This window comes from Melanotaenia boesemani, chromosome 8 (genome assembly GCF_017639745.1).
Source record: "Melanotaenia boesemani isolate fMelBoe1 chromosome 8, fMelBoe1.pri, whole genome shotgun sequence".
Lineage (NCBI taxonomy): Eukaryota > Metazoa > Chordata > Actinopteri > Atheriniformes > Melanotaeniidae > Melanotaenia > Melanotaenia boesemani.
Genome location: NC_055689.1, coordinates 6900491 through 6917580, shown reverse-complemented (window position 1 = coordinate 6917580; position 17090 = coordinate 6900491). Strand labels below are relative to the sequence as shown.

At 42.2% G+C, this 17090-nt stretch overlaps 1 protein-coding gene across 1 annotated transcript in view; it reads right to left on the bottom strand.

The window, feature by feature from the left end:
• Positions 1 to 10448: 10448 nt before the first annotated feature.
• The window catches only part of LOC121644820 (cAMP-specific 3',5'-cyclic phosphodiesterase 4B-like), an 89128-nt gene continuing 82486 nt past the window's right edge, over positions 10449 to 17090 (bottom strand). The window contains exons 9-17 of the mRNA XM_041993043.1: positions 15653 to 15746; positions 14216 to 14415; positions 14032 to 14130; positions 12308 to 12472; positions 12067 to 12166; positions 11804 to 11958; positions 11581 to 11703; positions 11315 to 11497; positions 10449 to 11211 (exon numbers count right to left, since the gene is read on the bottom strand). Coding sequence (XP_041848977.1) covers positions 10846 to 11211; positions 11315 to 11497; positions 11581 to 11703; positions 11804 to 11958; positions 12067 to 12166; positions 12308 to 12472; positions 14032 to 14130; positions 14216 to 14415; positions 15653 to 15746 — 1485 coding nt within the window. The 3' untranslated portion in view covers positions 10449 to 10845. The remainder of the gene's footprint in view (positions 11212 to 11314; positions 11498 to 11580; positions 11704 to 11803; positions 11959 to 12066; positions 12167 to 12307; positions 12473 to 14031; positions 14131 to 14215; positions 14416 to 15652; positions 15747 to 17090) is intronic.

Genomic DNA, 17090 nt, shown 5'->3' with positions numbered 1-17090 from the left:
GAAACCTTTTCAAAACCCTTCAAAAATGTCAAATAAATGGTGGCCTTTGTTAAAACTTACCCCACTACCAGGGTGGTATGTAACACATTATGGGGAGAGTTGTAACAGTTAGACTCTGTGGTTCCCAACCTGGGGGGCTCAGGGCTATGACGGGGGGAGGAGGCGGCTCAGCTAGACTAAGTAAAATGTATTGTTTTTCTTACTTAAAACAAAATGTGGACAAATTTGTGAAAGTAAAAGATACTGTAAGTGAAAAGATAATGAATCAATGACAGATGGCAAAAAAGAAGAAACTATGACATGACAAATCTTGTCCTGGTCTTGAGCAGTACGATGGTGGAGAACGAGGAGAGACCACAGCGTGTCGTGTGTCTCAAAACATGAGTATGTAACAGAATGATGCAACAAAAAACATTGCCCCTCTGGAGATTTCTCATCCTGAACACAAAGAAAAGCCTGTTGATTACTTTAGAAATAAACTACTACACTGTCGTAAATAAAAAATAAAAAATCGGGCTGCGCGGTGGAGTGGTGGTTAGCACCTCAAGAAAGTCACCAGTTGCACGTGGTAGAGGTGGTGGGATGGGGGGGTTGATATTATTGTCAATGACAAAGGGGCCCTGAGGAAATAGCTTGAGAACCACTGCTATACAATATGCTTGAAAAAGGTGTGTAATCCTGAACAATGCACAGACTGTGTTTATCTTAAGAGTGTGTGTGTAAATGACTCGATGAGAACAAACTTGAATAGAAGTATAAACGTTTAATGAACGCTCAGATATGAGATCAGATGGCATTACATGTGCAGCTGCGTTCCCATGGGGGTGTTCCCTTCCACGTCTGAGCAGTTTCTAGAGCCCAGAGGAGTAAGTACAAATGTTAGACTGTCAGACTGCTGCTGTGTCCTTAAATGCATCATGATTATGTGAAATTTGATGCAGAAACACAAAGGCTTGGATCCACTCCTTACGTAGATCAAATTCATCAGGTAGAATGACCATCAACATGTTTAATCTCCACTAATCTAGCTGTTTTTTTCTCCTCTGAAGAGCAGTGCTTTAACACTGTTGTATGAGGATATGTTTCTGGATTTTTTTCCTGCATATCTCTGGCCTGGGTCCATTATATAATGGCTGCCATTTGCATTCTAGGAAGATATCTGAGATACTTGCATGTGAGGCAAAGTCGCTCTCAGGGAAACAAAGGCATATCTATGGTGACTGCCACCATGTTTGATAACTTGATGATTTGTGGCATTTTCTGGGAAGGACACATCCTGTTATTGTTCTAATCGTGGATTTCAGAATTTTAAAGTCCATTAAACACAAGATATATACGCACACACACACATAGATGTTAGAGGCCCCAGAGGAAGCTGCCTCATCTGATCTCTTCCAGATTCATCATATTCTTCAGAGCGGGGCAGAACTGTCTTTTTCAGCTCACTTTCGAATCCTAACCCATCTGTCTCAGCCACTCAGAGCTGATCCCTGCCATCCACACACACACACGCCTGTGACGTTATTGAATTATCCTGGAATGCCCCATATTACGCTGTATTCCTCCCGCTGGCGACATCACTTCTTACTGACAACCCAACTAAAAACAAACAGCAGCTGGTGAGGAGAAACTCCAGGAAGACGTTTGTTTTTATAAAGTGGATATGGAAAGAGCAGGTTTGTTTTGCTGGAAGTGGTTCTTTCCCTCTCTGCTTTGGCCTCGGGCCCCTCCACAGCCCGGCTGGTAGAGCGACTGGATTCACTGGCAGAAGGAGCGTCCGGTCCAGGCCTGGACCCAGACGCTGCTCAGACTTTGCTGTTCGGGCTGGTGCGCACCACCTTCACCTTGATGACAACACACACACACAAAAAAAGACATGAGCTGTGTTAAATTTCAAACAAACTCCCTGCCCATTGCTACAACAGTCTGGACCACCATGGAAACACTGGTCTGTCTGTGGCATGTTTACCATCAACAACTTCCTCATCTTTGATGAATCTAAAACCCTGTTTACATGACGTTTCCATGCAAAACGCAAAACTTTTTCCTCTGTGTCTCAAAAAAAAAACCCAACAAAACATTTTCATTTACATTTACATGCCGGGCCTGTAGTGGGCAGTGAAACTTTGCAATGACACACCCTGGTGTGTGAAACATCCCCATAAGACACAACAACAGAAACGTTGTGTGCCAGATGGGATTTATGGCTCTTTGAAGGTAGCTGGATCCTAAAGAACCACCAGCCTTTCATAAGACTAGCGCTTATTTCTCGTTCTTATTTTGTATTCGTTTATTTTTTAAGGAATTCAACCAGGGGTGACTATAGAAGCGACTGGGCTCGCATGTTTTATTTATTTACTTATTTATTAATTATATTTATTTATTTTACACCGTTTTCTTGAGATAACAGGATAAATTATCTTGGGGAGGGGGGGGGGTTAGAGAGGTGGGGATAAGAGCTTAGCCATTATCTTCTCCCAACACTAGTGGATTCAAGGTACTGTACTGGGATGCCTCCGTTCAGCAACGGATGCAAGCTCCAATTTTTATTCTATCAAGTCTGACAAAGGCTGAAATTGCGACATATCTGACTGTTAAGTTTTACCAATCATCACTTATTCACATACACCCCTCCCATAAGCTGTCATGGGTATGTTTTTATCACTTACTTTCGAGCCCGCCTTATTCATCTCGTTCATTTTTGAGTGGCAAGGGACAATTTTACGACAAAATAAACTTTGTTTTCTTGACACAACGAGATAAATTACAACGTTATCATGAAAAAAGGGTTCTCTTTCTTTGTGTGTCGAGATTAAAAATTAATAATAATCTATTAAGAATCATAAGTCATCATTTGATTTGGCTCGTGTTTTCATTGTGACCATTCTAAAGGTGGCTTCATATCACCATGCTTCACTATTTTGGAGTTTCCCTCATTAAAATTATATATTTCCATTAATATTTTTACATGTACATTCAATAACTGGGAGTCAGAGTTCATGTTTGTGCAGAATGGGGAGATGTATAATTTTCTTTTATTGTGTAAAGCACTTTGTGTCGTTTTTGCATGAAAAGCGCTTTATAAATATATATATATATATATAAATATATATATATATATATATATATATATTATTTTTTATTTAAAAGCTACATCACCAAATGTTTCTGTTCCATCTTCCATTCCTTGTGTTGCAAAGTGAAATCTGTAAAAATCTTCTCTTCATGCTAATTTTACTCTGCACGGCCTCCCATTCATCACGTATTTCTGATGCTTATCTGTTTGGGTCAAGGTGCTTTCAGCCACCGGAGAGTGAATGCCCTGAGGGCCCTGCACATAGCATCACTATCTCTACTCTTCCTGTTTACACGGCTGGCTCGGTGTTTAGCAGCACTGAGCTCAGACCAGAGGGAAGACGGGACCTGGTGTCACTGCAGGAACTGACTGAAAACTGGATGAAGTTGTTTCCCTCAGTCTGTCACTCTTTGCTCTTTGTTTCACTTTCAGGAAGCCTGAACCATGGCATAAACCAAAACCTTAATACTGATAGATCATAGATGCAAAATTTGGAGTTGCATATCATTATGTTTCTAAAACAAAGTTTGCTGGAACAGGTGGTACTGCGTCGATAGAGCCCTAATCTAAGCATAGTTGACCTTCCAAGTACCAAGTGTTCAGGACAAAGTGTTTTCACCCTTTTTTTACATGTTACATTTAAAAGAAAAGTCTATTCATGGAGTTCAGGGTTTGTTTTTTTTATCTTTTTATACTCATCTTGTCCGGCATCATGACAGCAGAAAGATGGTCTGGCTGCCATGTTGTACTGAACAAATTTTTTCTGACAAGGGGAGCTTAATGGAGGATATGGGGTTCCCCTTGATACTTATTGCTAAGGTACATTCAAATGCTTGACCTGACAAGGAGGAGCAAAGGAAGGGGGAGTGTGAGGAGAATAAAAGAAGACAGAGACACAAAAGGCAAAACCAGCTGCTACACCTGTTAACAGTTAACTGTTAATTGAGAGCACCTCTAAGGATACAAACCCTCCTGTACTGCTCCACCTGCTTTTATAATGTGCTCTCATTTAAAAATTAAACTAAACTTACACTCAATAATCAGCACTGCTCCAAAAATCATTGGTCTGCCCATATCCAACCTCACTGAATTCAGTAATAAGGACGCCACAGACATTGCAATGTCAATAGCACAGGACTCTATACATCCACTACATGAACACCACACCCTATTGCCCTCAGGGGATAGATTTACGACATTGCAGTGCAGGAAGGCTTGTTTTGGAAAAAGCCTGATACCTGCAGCATAGTTGCATAAACAAGACCTGCTGAGTTGTTATGATATAACAGTATTGTTATGTCATGTTGTGTTATGTACAGTATTATGTTGTGCTGTGTTTGAGTGGTTCAAGTATTATTTACAGGCAGAACTTTTTCTGTCATGATAGGGGACTTGTCCTCTTCGACTCCACTGACCTCTGGCATGCCACAGGGATCCTTTCTGGGGCCTGTGCTTTTGTCATTATACAAGTTGCCTTTATGACCGATTATTGCATACCTTAATCTATCTTTTCATTTGTATGAAGATGATTTGCAAATCTATCTGCCAGTCACTCCTAAATCTTCACTCAATTTAAATTCCACCTCCCAACCAACACATATAATTACAAACATGAACTAACCCCTGTCCTGTTATCTCTACACTGACTCCCAGTTCGGTTCAGGATACAATTTAACTGCTGCTTTTATTTTTAAAGCACTGAATGGCTTTGCACCACCTTTCCTGTCAGAACTTTTAAAAACCCACCAGCCAAGCAGAGCTTTACGTTCTGCTGGTCAACATCTGATGGAGGTGCCCCAGTCCAGGTACAAGCAATGGGGGAATTGGTCCTTGGCAAGACTCAGTGGTGAGTTTGTTGGTTATCACCTATGGAGAGAAAAAATAAAAAATGGAGTTCCACATGGTTACATTTTTTAATTTAACGTGGTTAAATTCCTTTATTCAAAATTTACATGCCTTTGTTTGTTTAGATTGTTAAAAGTTACGAGGATGACACAGATGTCTAAACAGAAGTCTACACAAACACACATGCTTGTACAGTCATTGTGTTGGGTAGGTTTAATAAATTATGTTTTCACACTGTCATTGCTGGTGCTGTTGTTATTGTTGTTGTTATTGGAGTTTTTCTCAATGTGTCTCCTTAGAGGTGCTCTCAATGATTATCTACTTTGTTTTCTTACAGAGGTTGTTAAGTTTCTCTACAGGTGTAGCAGCTGGATTTTCCGTTTTGGTTGTACGGTTGTAGTTGTAGACGGGGTGATGTCACCCCTGACTGTTGTAAACAATATGTGACCCTCACATAGCCAGAATCACATAGCGAGATCACCATTTCTGATATCCATCAGAATGTACAACTTTAGTGTCTCAAATTATAATGAACTCAGAGTTCAATACGAATGTTTTCAAGAATTTGCTCGTCTTCTAAGACGTACTGTAAATGCAGAGAAATGTACACTATTGCCCCACAGATTCTGAGGGGTCACAGTTTTTGGTGTAACACTGGACAAGTAAAAATAAATAAATAATAATAATCAAAACAAATTCCATGAATAGACTTTTATTTTAAATTAAACATAAAAAGGCCTTACTCAGAACAATAACTGTGTGAAAAGAACACTTGGTACTAGGAAGGTCAAGTACCAAGCTACTTTTGTTTTAGAAACATAATGATATGCAGCTCCAAATTATTTAATATTATTTGTTGCAGAAAACAAAATCCAAAGCAACACTCACAAATATCATCATGCATCTATGATCTATCAACAATGTGGTTTTTGTTTAACGCCATGGTTCTGGCTTTCTGACAGTGAAAAAAAATGAGCGAAAAGTGACAGAGGAAAGCAACTTTATCCAGTTTTCAGTCCCTTCCCTGCAGAGACACCTGGTCTGGTCTTCTCTCTGGTCTGATCTCATTCAGGTGGCAGCAAACTGTAGCAAGTACAACTGCACTGTTGTGGTTTTTAAAATACAGCCAACTTTTTTTTTTTTTTTGGAGACAATTACAGTTAAGTTAATTTTTTAAGAAGATTTTTTTCACACTGGTTAGGGGGCAGTGCTGCTCCAGTTTCTCTGTCCACTTTGGACAAGGCTTGTAGTGATAAGTTTGTATGGCATTGGAAGAGTTTTTTAGCGGTGGGATGCACTGATGAAGCTCTACCAAATCAAGATAATCAGCAAAATAATACAATAAATTCCTGAACAGTTGAAGAGGAAACAAAGAGGATACAGGGGAAGAGCAAAGCAGAGAGAAAAATGGTAGAAATTCAAACCATTTCTTGTAACCGTCTGATGGGCAACTTGGGATCGCTAGCTAACAAAATGGACTAGCTCTAAGTCCTGACAAGGTTGCAAACAGAATACAGGGAGAGCAGTAGTATGTGCTTCACCGGGATATGGCTGCATGACTCTAATGTGTCTGTACACTGCTCTAAGGCTGTACGAGCAGACCACGATAAGAAAATCAGCGGAAAGCTAAAGGGAGGTGAAATTTGCAGTGCTGTTGGTGCGATACTGGACATGTCACTGTAAAGGAGAAGACCTGACAAGGAACATCGAACTGTTAGCCATTAGTTTTCATTCATATTGTTTCCCCAGAGAGTTTACCTGTGTTATTCTGTTAATAGTTTACATCGTGCCTAGTACCTCTCCAAACACAGTTGTTAACATCATCAACTCTGTTGTTGCTAGGCTACAAACACAGCATCCTAACGCATTCATTGCAATCTCTGGAGACTTCAACAACATCTCCCTCTCTTCAGCATTACCAACATTGCAACAGTTTGTCAACTGCTCCACCAAAGAAAATAAGATATTGGACTTATTTTATGCCAATCTTAAAAATGCATCCTGCTCATCTGCCCTGCCTCCTTTAGGAAGATCAGACCATAATCTGGTTCTTCTCACCTCCACCTACAAGCCCATCGTTGATTATCACACTGAGTATTAAAACCTGGTCTAATAAAGCTGAAGATGCTCTGAGAGCGTGTTTTGAGGCCACAGACTGGAGTGTCCTTTGTAAAGCACATGGAGATGACATCAAAGGCATGACTGAGTGTGTGGCAGCATCATGGCAACAAGAACAATGAGGTGCTTTCCCAATTACAAACCCTGGATCATCAGTGCTCTAAAATAGCAGAAGATGGGGAGTTATTGAATACAACACACACACACAAATATTACTCTAAGCAAAGATAAACTAAAGGAAAAACTTAGAAAGCAGCTCCAGCAGAACAATGTGGGGGATGTGTAGTCAGAAATGAAAAAGATCACTGACTGCAGGTTAAAAGAGGATCAGACTGGTGGAGGTCTGGACAGAGCTAATGATCTAAACAAAATCTTGAATAGGTTCACTTTATCCCCTACCTCCAGCCCAACAGACCACACACCCTCCATGGGCCTGCAGCTTTCTTGTCACACCTTCACTCTGTCACCCTGCAGCAGTCATGGACCTGAACACCGCCTCATCTCCCTCCACTTAAGAACATAATGTGACCTCCTCTGCCTCCACCTCTATCCTGAGCCTGAACCAGAAAAGGCTGCAGGACCAGATGGTGTCAGCTTCAGGGTTCTGAAAACCTGCTCAGAACAACTATGTTGGATTATTCAGCATCTTTTCAACACCTGAGTCAGAAAAGAGTTCCTGTGCTGTGGAAAACATCCTGCCTTGTTCCAGTACCTAAAAAATCCCAACCATCTGAACCAAAGTACTACAGACCAGTTGCCCAAACATCTCACATCCTGAAAGTCCAGAGAGGCTGTTATTGACCCACTCAATGAACACCTTTCAGGACCCATTACAGTTTGCTTATCATAATGTTCTTGGGGTTGAAGACGCCACCATCTACCTGCTTCAGAGAGTCCACTTTCATGTGGACCAATCAGGCAGCACTTTGAGGATCATGTTCTTTGATTTCTCAAGTGCTTTTAATACAATTCAGTTGCTTTGTTATGTGAGAAGCTCCATAAATTCCAGGTGGATACCTCCACCACCACCTGTATTTATAACTACCTAACAAAAAGACCAGTTTGTGAAACTTAAAGGTTGTGTGTCTGAGATGTTGGTCAGCAGTACTGGAGCACCACAAGGGACTGTACTCTCACAATTTCTCTTCACATTGTACACCTCAGACTTCCAACACAACTCTGAGTCCTGTCATCTGCAGAAATACTGCTTACTCTTCAATTGTGGGGTGTATCAGTGATGGACAAGAAGCTGAGTACAGAGAACTGATAAGTCAGTTTGTGAGATTGTGCAGAAACAATCACCTCATCTTGAATACAAACAAAACAAAGAAGATGATTGTTGACTTTAGAAGGAACAAGTGTAAAGAAAAGCACTGTTTACCTCTTCTCCTGCTCCTGGGAGAAGAGGTGGAGGTGGTACCTTGGAATTTAGGGAGACACCAGACTGGACTGGTAATGCAAAACAGAGGCCATCTACAAGAAGTGACAGAGCAGACTCTACATCGTAAGGAAACTGAGATCATTTAATGTCTCCACCAAGCATAAATCTGTTGTGTAAAGTGCAATCAGCTTTGCAGCATCAGAGCCAGAGACCTAAAGAGACTGAACAAAGTGATCAAGAAGCCTGGTTCTGTGCTGGGGATAACTCTAGAGCTGCTGGAGCTGGTTGTCCAGAGAAGAATGCTGCACAAGCTGCTGAAAATATGGACGATTCCTCACATCCTCTCACAACACAGTGAAGAAACATCAGTTTGTTCAGTGTGAGGCTTCAAGTCCAATGTAAGACAGAAAGGTACCGGAGATCATTCCTTTTAGCAGCCATCACCCTCTGGGACAAGAGCACGATTCATTTAAAAAACACAATTAAACAAAACTACATAGAAATTGCCCTCTGGGATAAATAAAGTATTTGTTACGTAATTTTCATTAATTGTTTCTCAGCCCTTATAAGAGTCGATCGGGCTGTTTTTCTGAGCTATAAGCTGAAAATGAAAAACACATCCAGACCAGAAAAACGTGTTATACATGCCCATTTTAATAATCAGATAGAAAACGTGTTGAGCACAACATACACCATTTTATCAATATACGAGGAGGAAAACACTGAAAAAATACATTTGAAACAATACTATATATTTAAGGAAATATCCCTACAGCTGTACAATGACCTGTCACCGTACACAATACGCTGCAGTGAATGTCCAGCCTTCACAATCCACCAGGAAGAAAAAGACCAAAAAGCTGCAGCGGCATCTCGTAGGAGGTGTTGTCGGTAGAGACTATACAAACATTTCTGGCTGGAATATCAAAGCAAACATAGTTTTCATAACTTGTCGTTTTATAACAAAATACCTTTACTAAATACAGACAAACCACCAGACGAGTTCAGTCAAACTGTGATCTGACATGTGGTAGTGCATATAAATAATAATAATAACAAATATACAGTAAATATTAGCAATCAATATTATCATTTACAAGGAAAAAGTTAATAAATACACGTTTATTGTCAGCACAACAAAACAGCTGGGTGCGACTAGTTTGTGTGGCTGTGACCACTTAGATACACTCATACACTCAACACACTCGTGGGAGACGAACGTCGCGTCATCTTTCCTTGTCATTCATCGTGGTACCTTTTAGGAAGTGTTGGACGGATCTGCAACCAGCTGCAGAACCATCCACATGTTCAAGGTGCTGTGATTAAAAACTACCAGATACAAATATTCTGTCGCTAACAAGTTGAAAATTGTGCACACAGTCATTCAAAACTCAAAAGGAGTCATGATGGAAAGGAGGATGGGAAGTATAGAAACTACTGGAAGATACTCAGGGACAAAACTGGGATTCAAATCTTTATCTTTGATGACATTAACAAGAATTTAGTCAGATAGAAGCAAAAATGAGAAGAATCTGTAACTTCTCACTTGGAGAGATGGCAGTGAAATCATTAAAATGTTCTTTGGAACTTTCCTTTTTCAGTTATTTAACTGCTTATGAAATGAGATATTTGGATTAATCAAATTAAATTATTTGGTCATACATGTCCTCTGTAAATTACAGATGCTTTCCACGCTCTCTCTGGTTTACAGTGTGCCACAAAGTGCAAATTGTGTCGGGAAGTCAACTGATTTCTGACCTACATCCACCGATTGCTTTAGTGAGAAAAAGCTTATACTATTGCCAGAACAGTAGGAAGACTGTGAGACAATTATGTCCTTTTTGTAGAAAATTGGACACTTAAAAATTTTTTTTTTAGCTACATGAATGTGTTCAATAAATTATATATATATATATATATATATATATATATATATATATATATATATATATATATATATATAAACATTTATAAAATGACGTGGTTGTAAAAAAAAGAAAAAAAATGAAAAGGCACACTTTTTTTAAGACATGTTAAAAAAAAATAAAAAGAAAAATCTACTTGGTTACAACTTGGTCACCAGTAGTTGGGTGATATCCAGTCTTGAGACATTACAAATATTGTACAAATGTCCTGAAGTGCAAGTATGGAAGTTTAACTTTCCCCACAGTTTCATACCGTCTCGTCAGACTCTCCGTCTGAGACCATCCAGATTAAGTCGGGCCTCTGTGGTCCTTCTCCTTTAATAAAGTTAGGCCACAAGCCTCCAGCTCCGTTCATGGGCGACTTATAAACAAACTGCCACAGGGTTTCCAAGCCTCGTTTACAGGGGTGCCCCTCCAAGCCATGCGGCTCCTAGAAAGCCAGATTTGCAGGATTGCTCCACTGCAAAAAAAAACCAACTCAGCCAAAACAACGGTTCCGGTTATGTTTCCGCCGGGGAGACGTCACGAGTCGTCTCTTCCACCTCGTCCTGATCAGATCGATGATCACTGATCACATTGTCAGATTTAACTGCTGTGTCCATCACCCCGCTGTCCCTCTCACTGTCCTTGTTGTCCAGTGTCAGGTCAAACTGAAATTTACTCTCCACAGGCCTCCCCTCCGTGTCCCCGTGTGGACCTCCTTCTCCATCGCTGGTGTAGAAAGGAGGAGAGGGGCTCTGGGGGATCATGCTTTGGTACCAGTTCCTGTTTTCCTCCAGTGTGTCCAGGATGTCCTGGGCATCGGGGTGAACCAGGTCGGCCCAGGTCTCCCACAGAGGGTGAACGATGTAATCTATGAAGCCGACCTAGAAAAGCACAAGAAGGGATGATGTCAGTGGAAATAAAAAAATGCCCAAAATGTGTTTTTCATTCTTATTTTTGGAGCTGGATGTGTGTTTGTTCTCCTACCTGCGTCCTCTCGACGGAAGCTGTGTGTTTGTCACACATGGGGCTGATCTCCATCCCCCTCTCCCGCTCTCTGTCTCCCTGGTGGAAGAACTCATCCATGATCCTGTCTGTCCACTGTCGGTAGAGATCCAGAGGCTTGGTGGGGTTGCTCAGGTCCGCACAGTGAACCATGTTACGCAGCACCTGCAGAAAAATCCGCCGTTTAGTCGCTGCTTCTCTCTGCTGCTTCCTTCACTTGACTTCACATAAAAGACACGTCTCTTTACCTGCATCCTGTCTGTGTAGTTGTCCAGCAGCAGGACTCCAGAGCTGGTCACCTTCTTCGTCTCCACCATCGTTTTCAGATTAGCCAGTAGACTCATGTGTTTAGACATGTCCGTCGCCAGAACCTGGAGGACGGAATATATTCAGGAAGGAAGCAATTAAGCTGCTGATGACGAGTCTGAAAGCTAAAAGCAGCCTCAGATGGATTCACAGACATTTCCTCACCATGTCTATGACCATCCTCCGGAGAGTCTGCCTCTGCTTCTTGGTCAGGTTCTGGAAGATGTCGCAGTTGTCCTCCTGCAGCAGTTTGAAGCCCACGGCCAGGTGGTGATTCTCCAGCACTGACTCATCGTTGTACATCAGAGCCAGCTCAGAGTCTAAACACAAAGGAGGGAGGGAGAGAAATTAAACATAGCTCTGGCTTCGTAAACTCAGGTTGGCTTCAGGACACTGATCTCATTATGTTATGAATGTTTCAAACTTACTGGTGTTGATGAGGAACTGGTTGGACACTCCTGGGTGGTCCACGTCGTGAATGGCTGCGGCAAAAATGGCTGCCAAGATCTCCAGGTCAGTGAAGACGGCCTATGTTTAGAGAAGACACATAATAAAAAAAAAACTTTAACGTGATCAACAAGACGACGACGTAATAGAAAATGGTTTGAAGTGAGGTGATGTAACACCAGTCAGCTCATTAACTCGTAACAGCTGTAGTCAGTGACTTACATCCAGAGCTGGCGTGGACAGGAGCATGTGTGTGGACTGGGCCACATCAGCGGCGTGCAGGCTGTTGTGGTAGGCCACGTCGGCGTGATAGTGGCCCTCCAGGGTCAGCATGAACGTCACAAAGGTGTCGGTTGGAATCTTGAACGTTCTCATCAGGTCTCGCTCCTGCGTGCGACACAGACGAGGAAAATTAGGAAAAACAACCTCGAAGATGTTGGAGCGTGTTTTCACACATCTCTGACGGATTAATGAAAGTCAGCTCTGAGACCAGAGTGTTTGGAGAAGAAAAGGCTGAAACAGGAAAGCAGCTTATTCTGCTGCCAAGATGATTCACAGCTATTTCTACAGCTAATGGTCACCTAGCAGACGGAGAACATACTGTACACGCTGACATGTGCCTCGTGGCCTCTACAGCTGTCTGCATGCTGGGAAACATCTACTGTCATTTCTTGTTTTACACTAGAAAAATGAGACATGGCTGAATAAATTAGAAAAGCTTTCTTATAATTTCTTTAAGTTGTCTGAGAATAGCTCTCCAGGCTTCTCTTTGGGTGTTGGCTGCCTTTAGTTCTATCCAGATGATCCCAGACTGCTTCAGTAATGTTAAGTCTGGTCTCTGGGGAGGATCCATCCCTCCTTCAGACCTGCTGCCACTGACTTTCAGTGCAGTTCTTGCATCATTTGGCATGCCTCTTCTCCCAGTTTCCCTTCCTTAGCCCTCAGAGTTTGACGACCACGCCGGCCTGATCGGATCACTTTTGCTATTTAAAGCTGCTGTAAAAGTGCAGATTTTAAACTCTCTCGCAGTTTTTGTTTGACATTGATGTGATTGTTTAAATTTGATGGCATGTAAATATTCACTGCATGTGAGAGTGAAAGTGGGATGGGAAGGTGTTGCATTTCTTTTGATATATTTAAATCTTTTATCATTAAAAAAGTGGTTGAATCAGCTGATTCAGCTTTGCAGAATTCTACATGAATTTTTTAGCCCAATATGTTGAAGTGTAAAAAATAATTAGCAGATCATAAAGGTGAAGTCATTTTTAACAAAGAGATAATAAACGTGGAGATGGTGAACATTTTATTATGTGGTATATTAAGCTAAATGTAAAAGTATTTGACGACTAACATAGGCTCAGACCTCTGAGGGAGGAAAATAGCTTTGCTGACAGCCATCTTTCCATTGAAACCATTTCTATCTGAAGGTTTGGATGCATCTCAGGTCCTGTGTCATGTCTTTGATGGATTTTTCTTTATTTTAAAGGGAAACCACTTTCAGATTCTGTTAATCTGCTGTAGTTATTTTAGACCTAACATTTCTTTCAGCTTCTTCTGTCCTCCATTCCTGAAGTTTTTTAGCCAATATTTCTTTGGGAATCACTTTGTTGATACAAAAATACTTTTTAATGTCTGTAAAACTGTGTTATACTTGACATTGTTCATAGATACAACGAAAGAAATTGGAACAAATGGTGAGTCTGACTGGATGCTTCTAACAAAGAAACCATTTAAAAAAAGGTTATTTGCAAAGTTCTGTGTTTCCTGTCGTTAGCTTCTTTTTTATGCTTAAATGACTTGAATATTAAACTTTGATGAAGACTACAAGAAAGTTTGACTCATTTAAAACAAAACAAAACAAAAAAAGAAGGATGCTCAAAACGTGTGCATGTTTGGGTGCTTTGCAGGTGATGATGAGGATGTTTAGGTTGAAGAACTGGACTGACCTGAAAGATGGTGTACATAATGCACGTGAGCGGTCGGTTATGGGAATGCTCCGCCACTTTGAAGATGTTCAGTCCCCATTTGTTGATGTCTTCCAGGTCCTGTAAAGAGAGGCCAGAATTAAGGCACCTGAACCATCGAGACAATGAGCATCATCACCGACTTTCACGTCCTGTCTTCACCGACCTTGGAAAGCAGCTCCTCCTGGTCTGTCTTGACCCCAAAGCAGTTTCCGCTGCCTCCAGAGATGCTGGAGGTATGGCTAACTTTCCTCACCCCACTGATCTGTGTCATCATCCCACCCTGCTGCTGCTGCTGGCCCTGCCTCCTCTTCCTGTCCCTGGACTTTGGAACTGGACAGGGAAGCTCCAACTCATTCTGCTTGTCTGTGAAAAACAGAATTAAAGACACAAAAAGAGGAAGGAGACATGATTAAGCTCAGTCGCTGGGGGTTGTTGGATAATCCCTCCAGCTCTTGTTGCCACTAGACAGAGTAAACAGTTAACATGCAGATACTGGCGACCTCTCACACCTACGTGACAACACATTAAAGCCGTGGTGACAGTCATTTAATTAGAACAATCCTTCACTTTCTGTCTCCGCCACTAAAAATACACCTAAGACATAAAATCACCCACAAAAACATTTTCATACAAGTGTGATAAAAAGAATAAAAAGGTCAAACGGGTGCTAATGAGATGTTATGACAATCAGAAAAAATCCCAGTGATGCGTGTCTTCTGTGAAAGCGAGCTGTGGCGTAACAACAGTTCAGAGAACAGTGGAAAGACGGCTCGATGGAAGCTGAAATGTTTAGAGGAGGGACTTGTTTTTATGAGGGTATGTTCACATGTGATTCAGCCTTTCTGTTTGTCGAGTGACATTTCTCACCCGCTGCATGGACGTGAGTGAGAGTGAAACTACCACAGGCTGTATTTGCGCACAGAAATGAAGGGGGAGGGGGGTGGGGGCATATCTCAGCTGCATCCTCCACAGAGCAAAGGGAAATTATCTCTCTCCACCTGACAGGTGTTAGATCTGATGCAGGCACAAAAACCGCTAAGCCTCAAAGCTGAACTGAGCTGTGCTTTTTCTTTTGTTACTTCTATTGTTAGGAAAAGTCTTGTTTTTCCACCATCCCTCCAGCTCCTTCTCCCCTTTCTTTTCTCCTGTGAGACAGGAAAGATGGACGTGTGTTTTGAGAACATTTCTGAGAAGCTGTCTGGCTGCATGCTGGTGGGGATTTGGATGGGAGGGTGGAAAACCTGCGGGGTTGTGTGGCCGGCTCAATGTGAGTCACGAAATGCTGCGGGGCTTTTAAAGACGAGGAAACACTGCTGCGCTCCTGATGAATAATGCAGCATCTATCTAGAGCTGATGGCACAGTATGCACATATACATTCTAACTCCCCCCCTCCCTCCTTACTGCTCCTGATCTCTCCAGAGGGAAGAGTTTCCCCAAGTATAAAGCCCTCCCTTCACATATCTCTGCAGTCAGAGCGAGGGGATTCTGTTTCTCTTCTCCAGACCAGATTAGACTGGTTTCAGACGAGCTTTTGGTTACCTCCCTGAAGTCTGACATTGCAGTCGATCTGTGTGGGTGAATATGAACTGCAGTGCTTACCTAAGAAGGTGTTGGAGATGTACTCTGACACTTGGTTGCCTGAACGACTCATCTCAGACAAGTGGCTTAGCTCCCGGTTCAACATCCTCTTGAACTGGAAGCAAAAGAGATAAAACATAAATCATACAACAAAATAAATTATTTTACTGCTGCTTCCAAAACTAAGCATTTCCTGTTTTGAACAGGATGCATGTCCCATGAGAACGTGAACGTTGTTTTTTGTGCCATATAAGGTCTGTGCATTGTCTTTACAGGTCAACAAACAGAATTCAGTGTAATAGACAAAAATCCTGCGTGCTAATCTCTGTGCATGTTTCTTCCAGTCATACGAAATGCCGCAGTGTTCCTGACATGCAGCTACCCAGATTCAACGCAATCAAACGCTGCAACTGAAATATAACGAAATATGCTCCAGGGGAAAGATATTAACACTAACACAAGGCCCAATTAACGTTAAATCTCTTCTGGGACACACCTTAATGTATCCCCAGGACACAGAGAACAGGTAGTTGGCCTCAGGCATGGTGCTGAGCAATTCTGAGCCCCTGGTGCTCCCCAGCAGAAGCAGTGAGTGCTCCTCTCTGAGTGGATCCCCAAGGCTGAACTCAGCCCTGCAGCCTGAAGCTCCAGGCGCCACCAAAAATCACAGCCTTCCGACGGCAGTAAAAAAAATAAAGAAGAAAAGGCTCCAGCTGCAGCCTCTGGAGAAGGGCTGTGGCAGACCCCTACATCCTCAGCCCAATGCGCCTCCTCCTAACCCGCTCCATTGTTTTCCAAGGAGTGGAAGCTCGCTAGCCAGAGTGATGGAATCCCCCCAGATCAGATCAACGTTTCCTCTCTTTTTCCAGCTGCTTCTGTCCGTCTCTCTTTAAACCTCCATCTCTTCCCGACAACATCCAATTATTACCCAGCGACATGCAAGGATAAAGAGAAGGGAGGGGGGATCCAGCCTTTCCAAGTCCATATGGAACGAGGAAGGGAGGAAAGGCAGGCTAGTCGACGGGGAGAAAATGAAAAGAGGGATGGTAGACGGCGGAGATGAGGCGGGAGGGGGGTAAGCTGAAGCTGTAGAGTCCTGTGTAGCAAACACACTGGTGGAGTCTCTCTCTCTTTTTGCCTCCCACCCTCTCTAAACACCGAGCCATGCAAAGCACTGCAGAAAGCCAGAGATCGGAGAATCCCCCCACGTCTCTCTCTTTCTCCCCCCCACCTTCCATTTTTCACACGCTCCCCCTGCTCAGTAATGCAGAACAGATGCAATGCACGGCACACAACTGTGCAACGTGACGCTTCAAAGCATCAGATTGTTTATCAGGAGTGTGAAGAGAAAAAGAGGGCATCGATTTAAATTGATCAAATCAACCAATCAGATTGAATTTGGTTCAGTTTTGAAATAAACTATAAACCCCAACACATCACAGCATCATTCAGCTCTTAA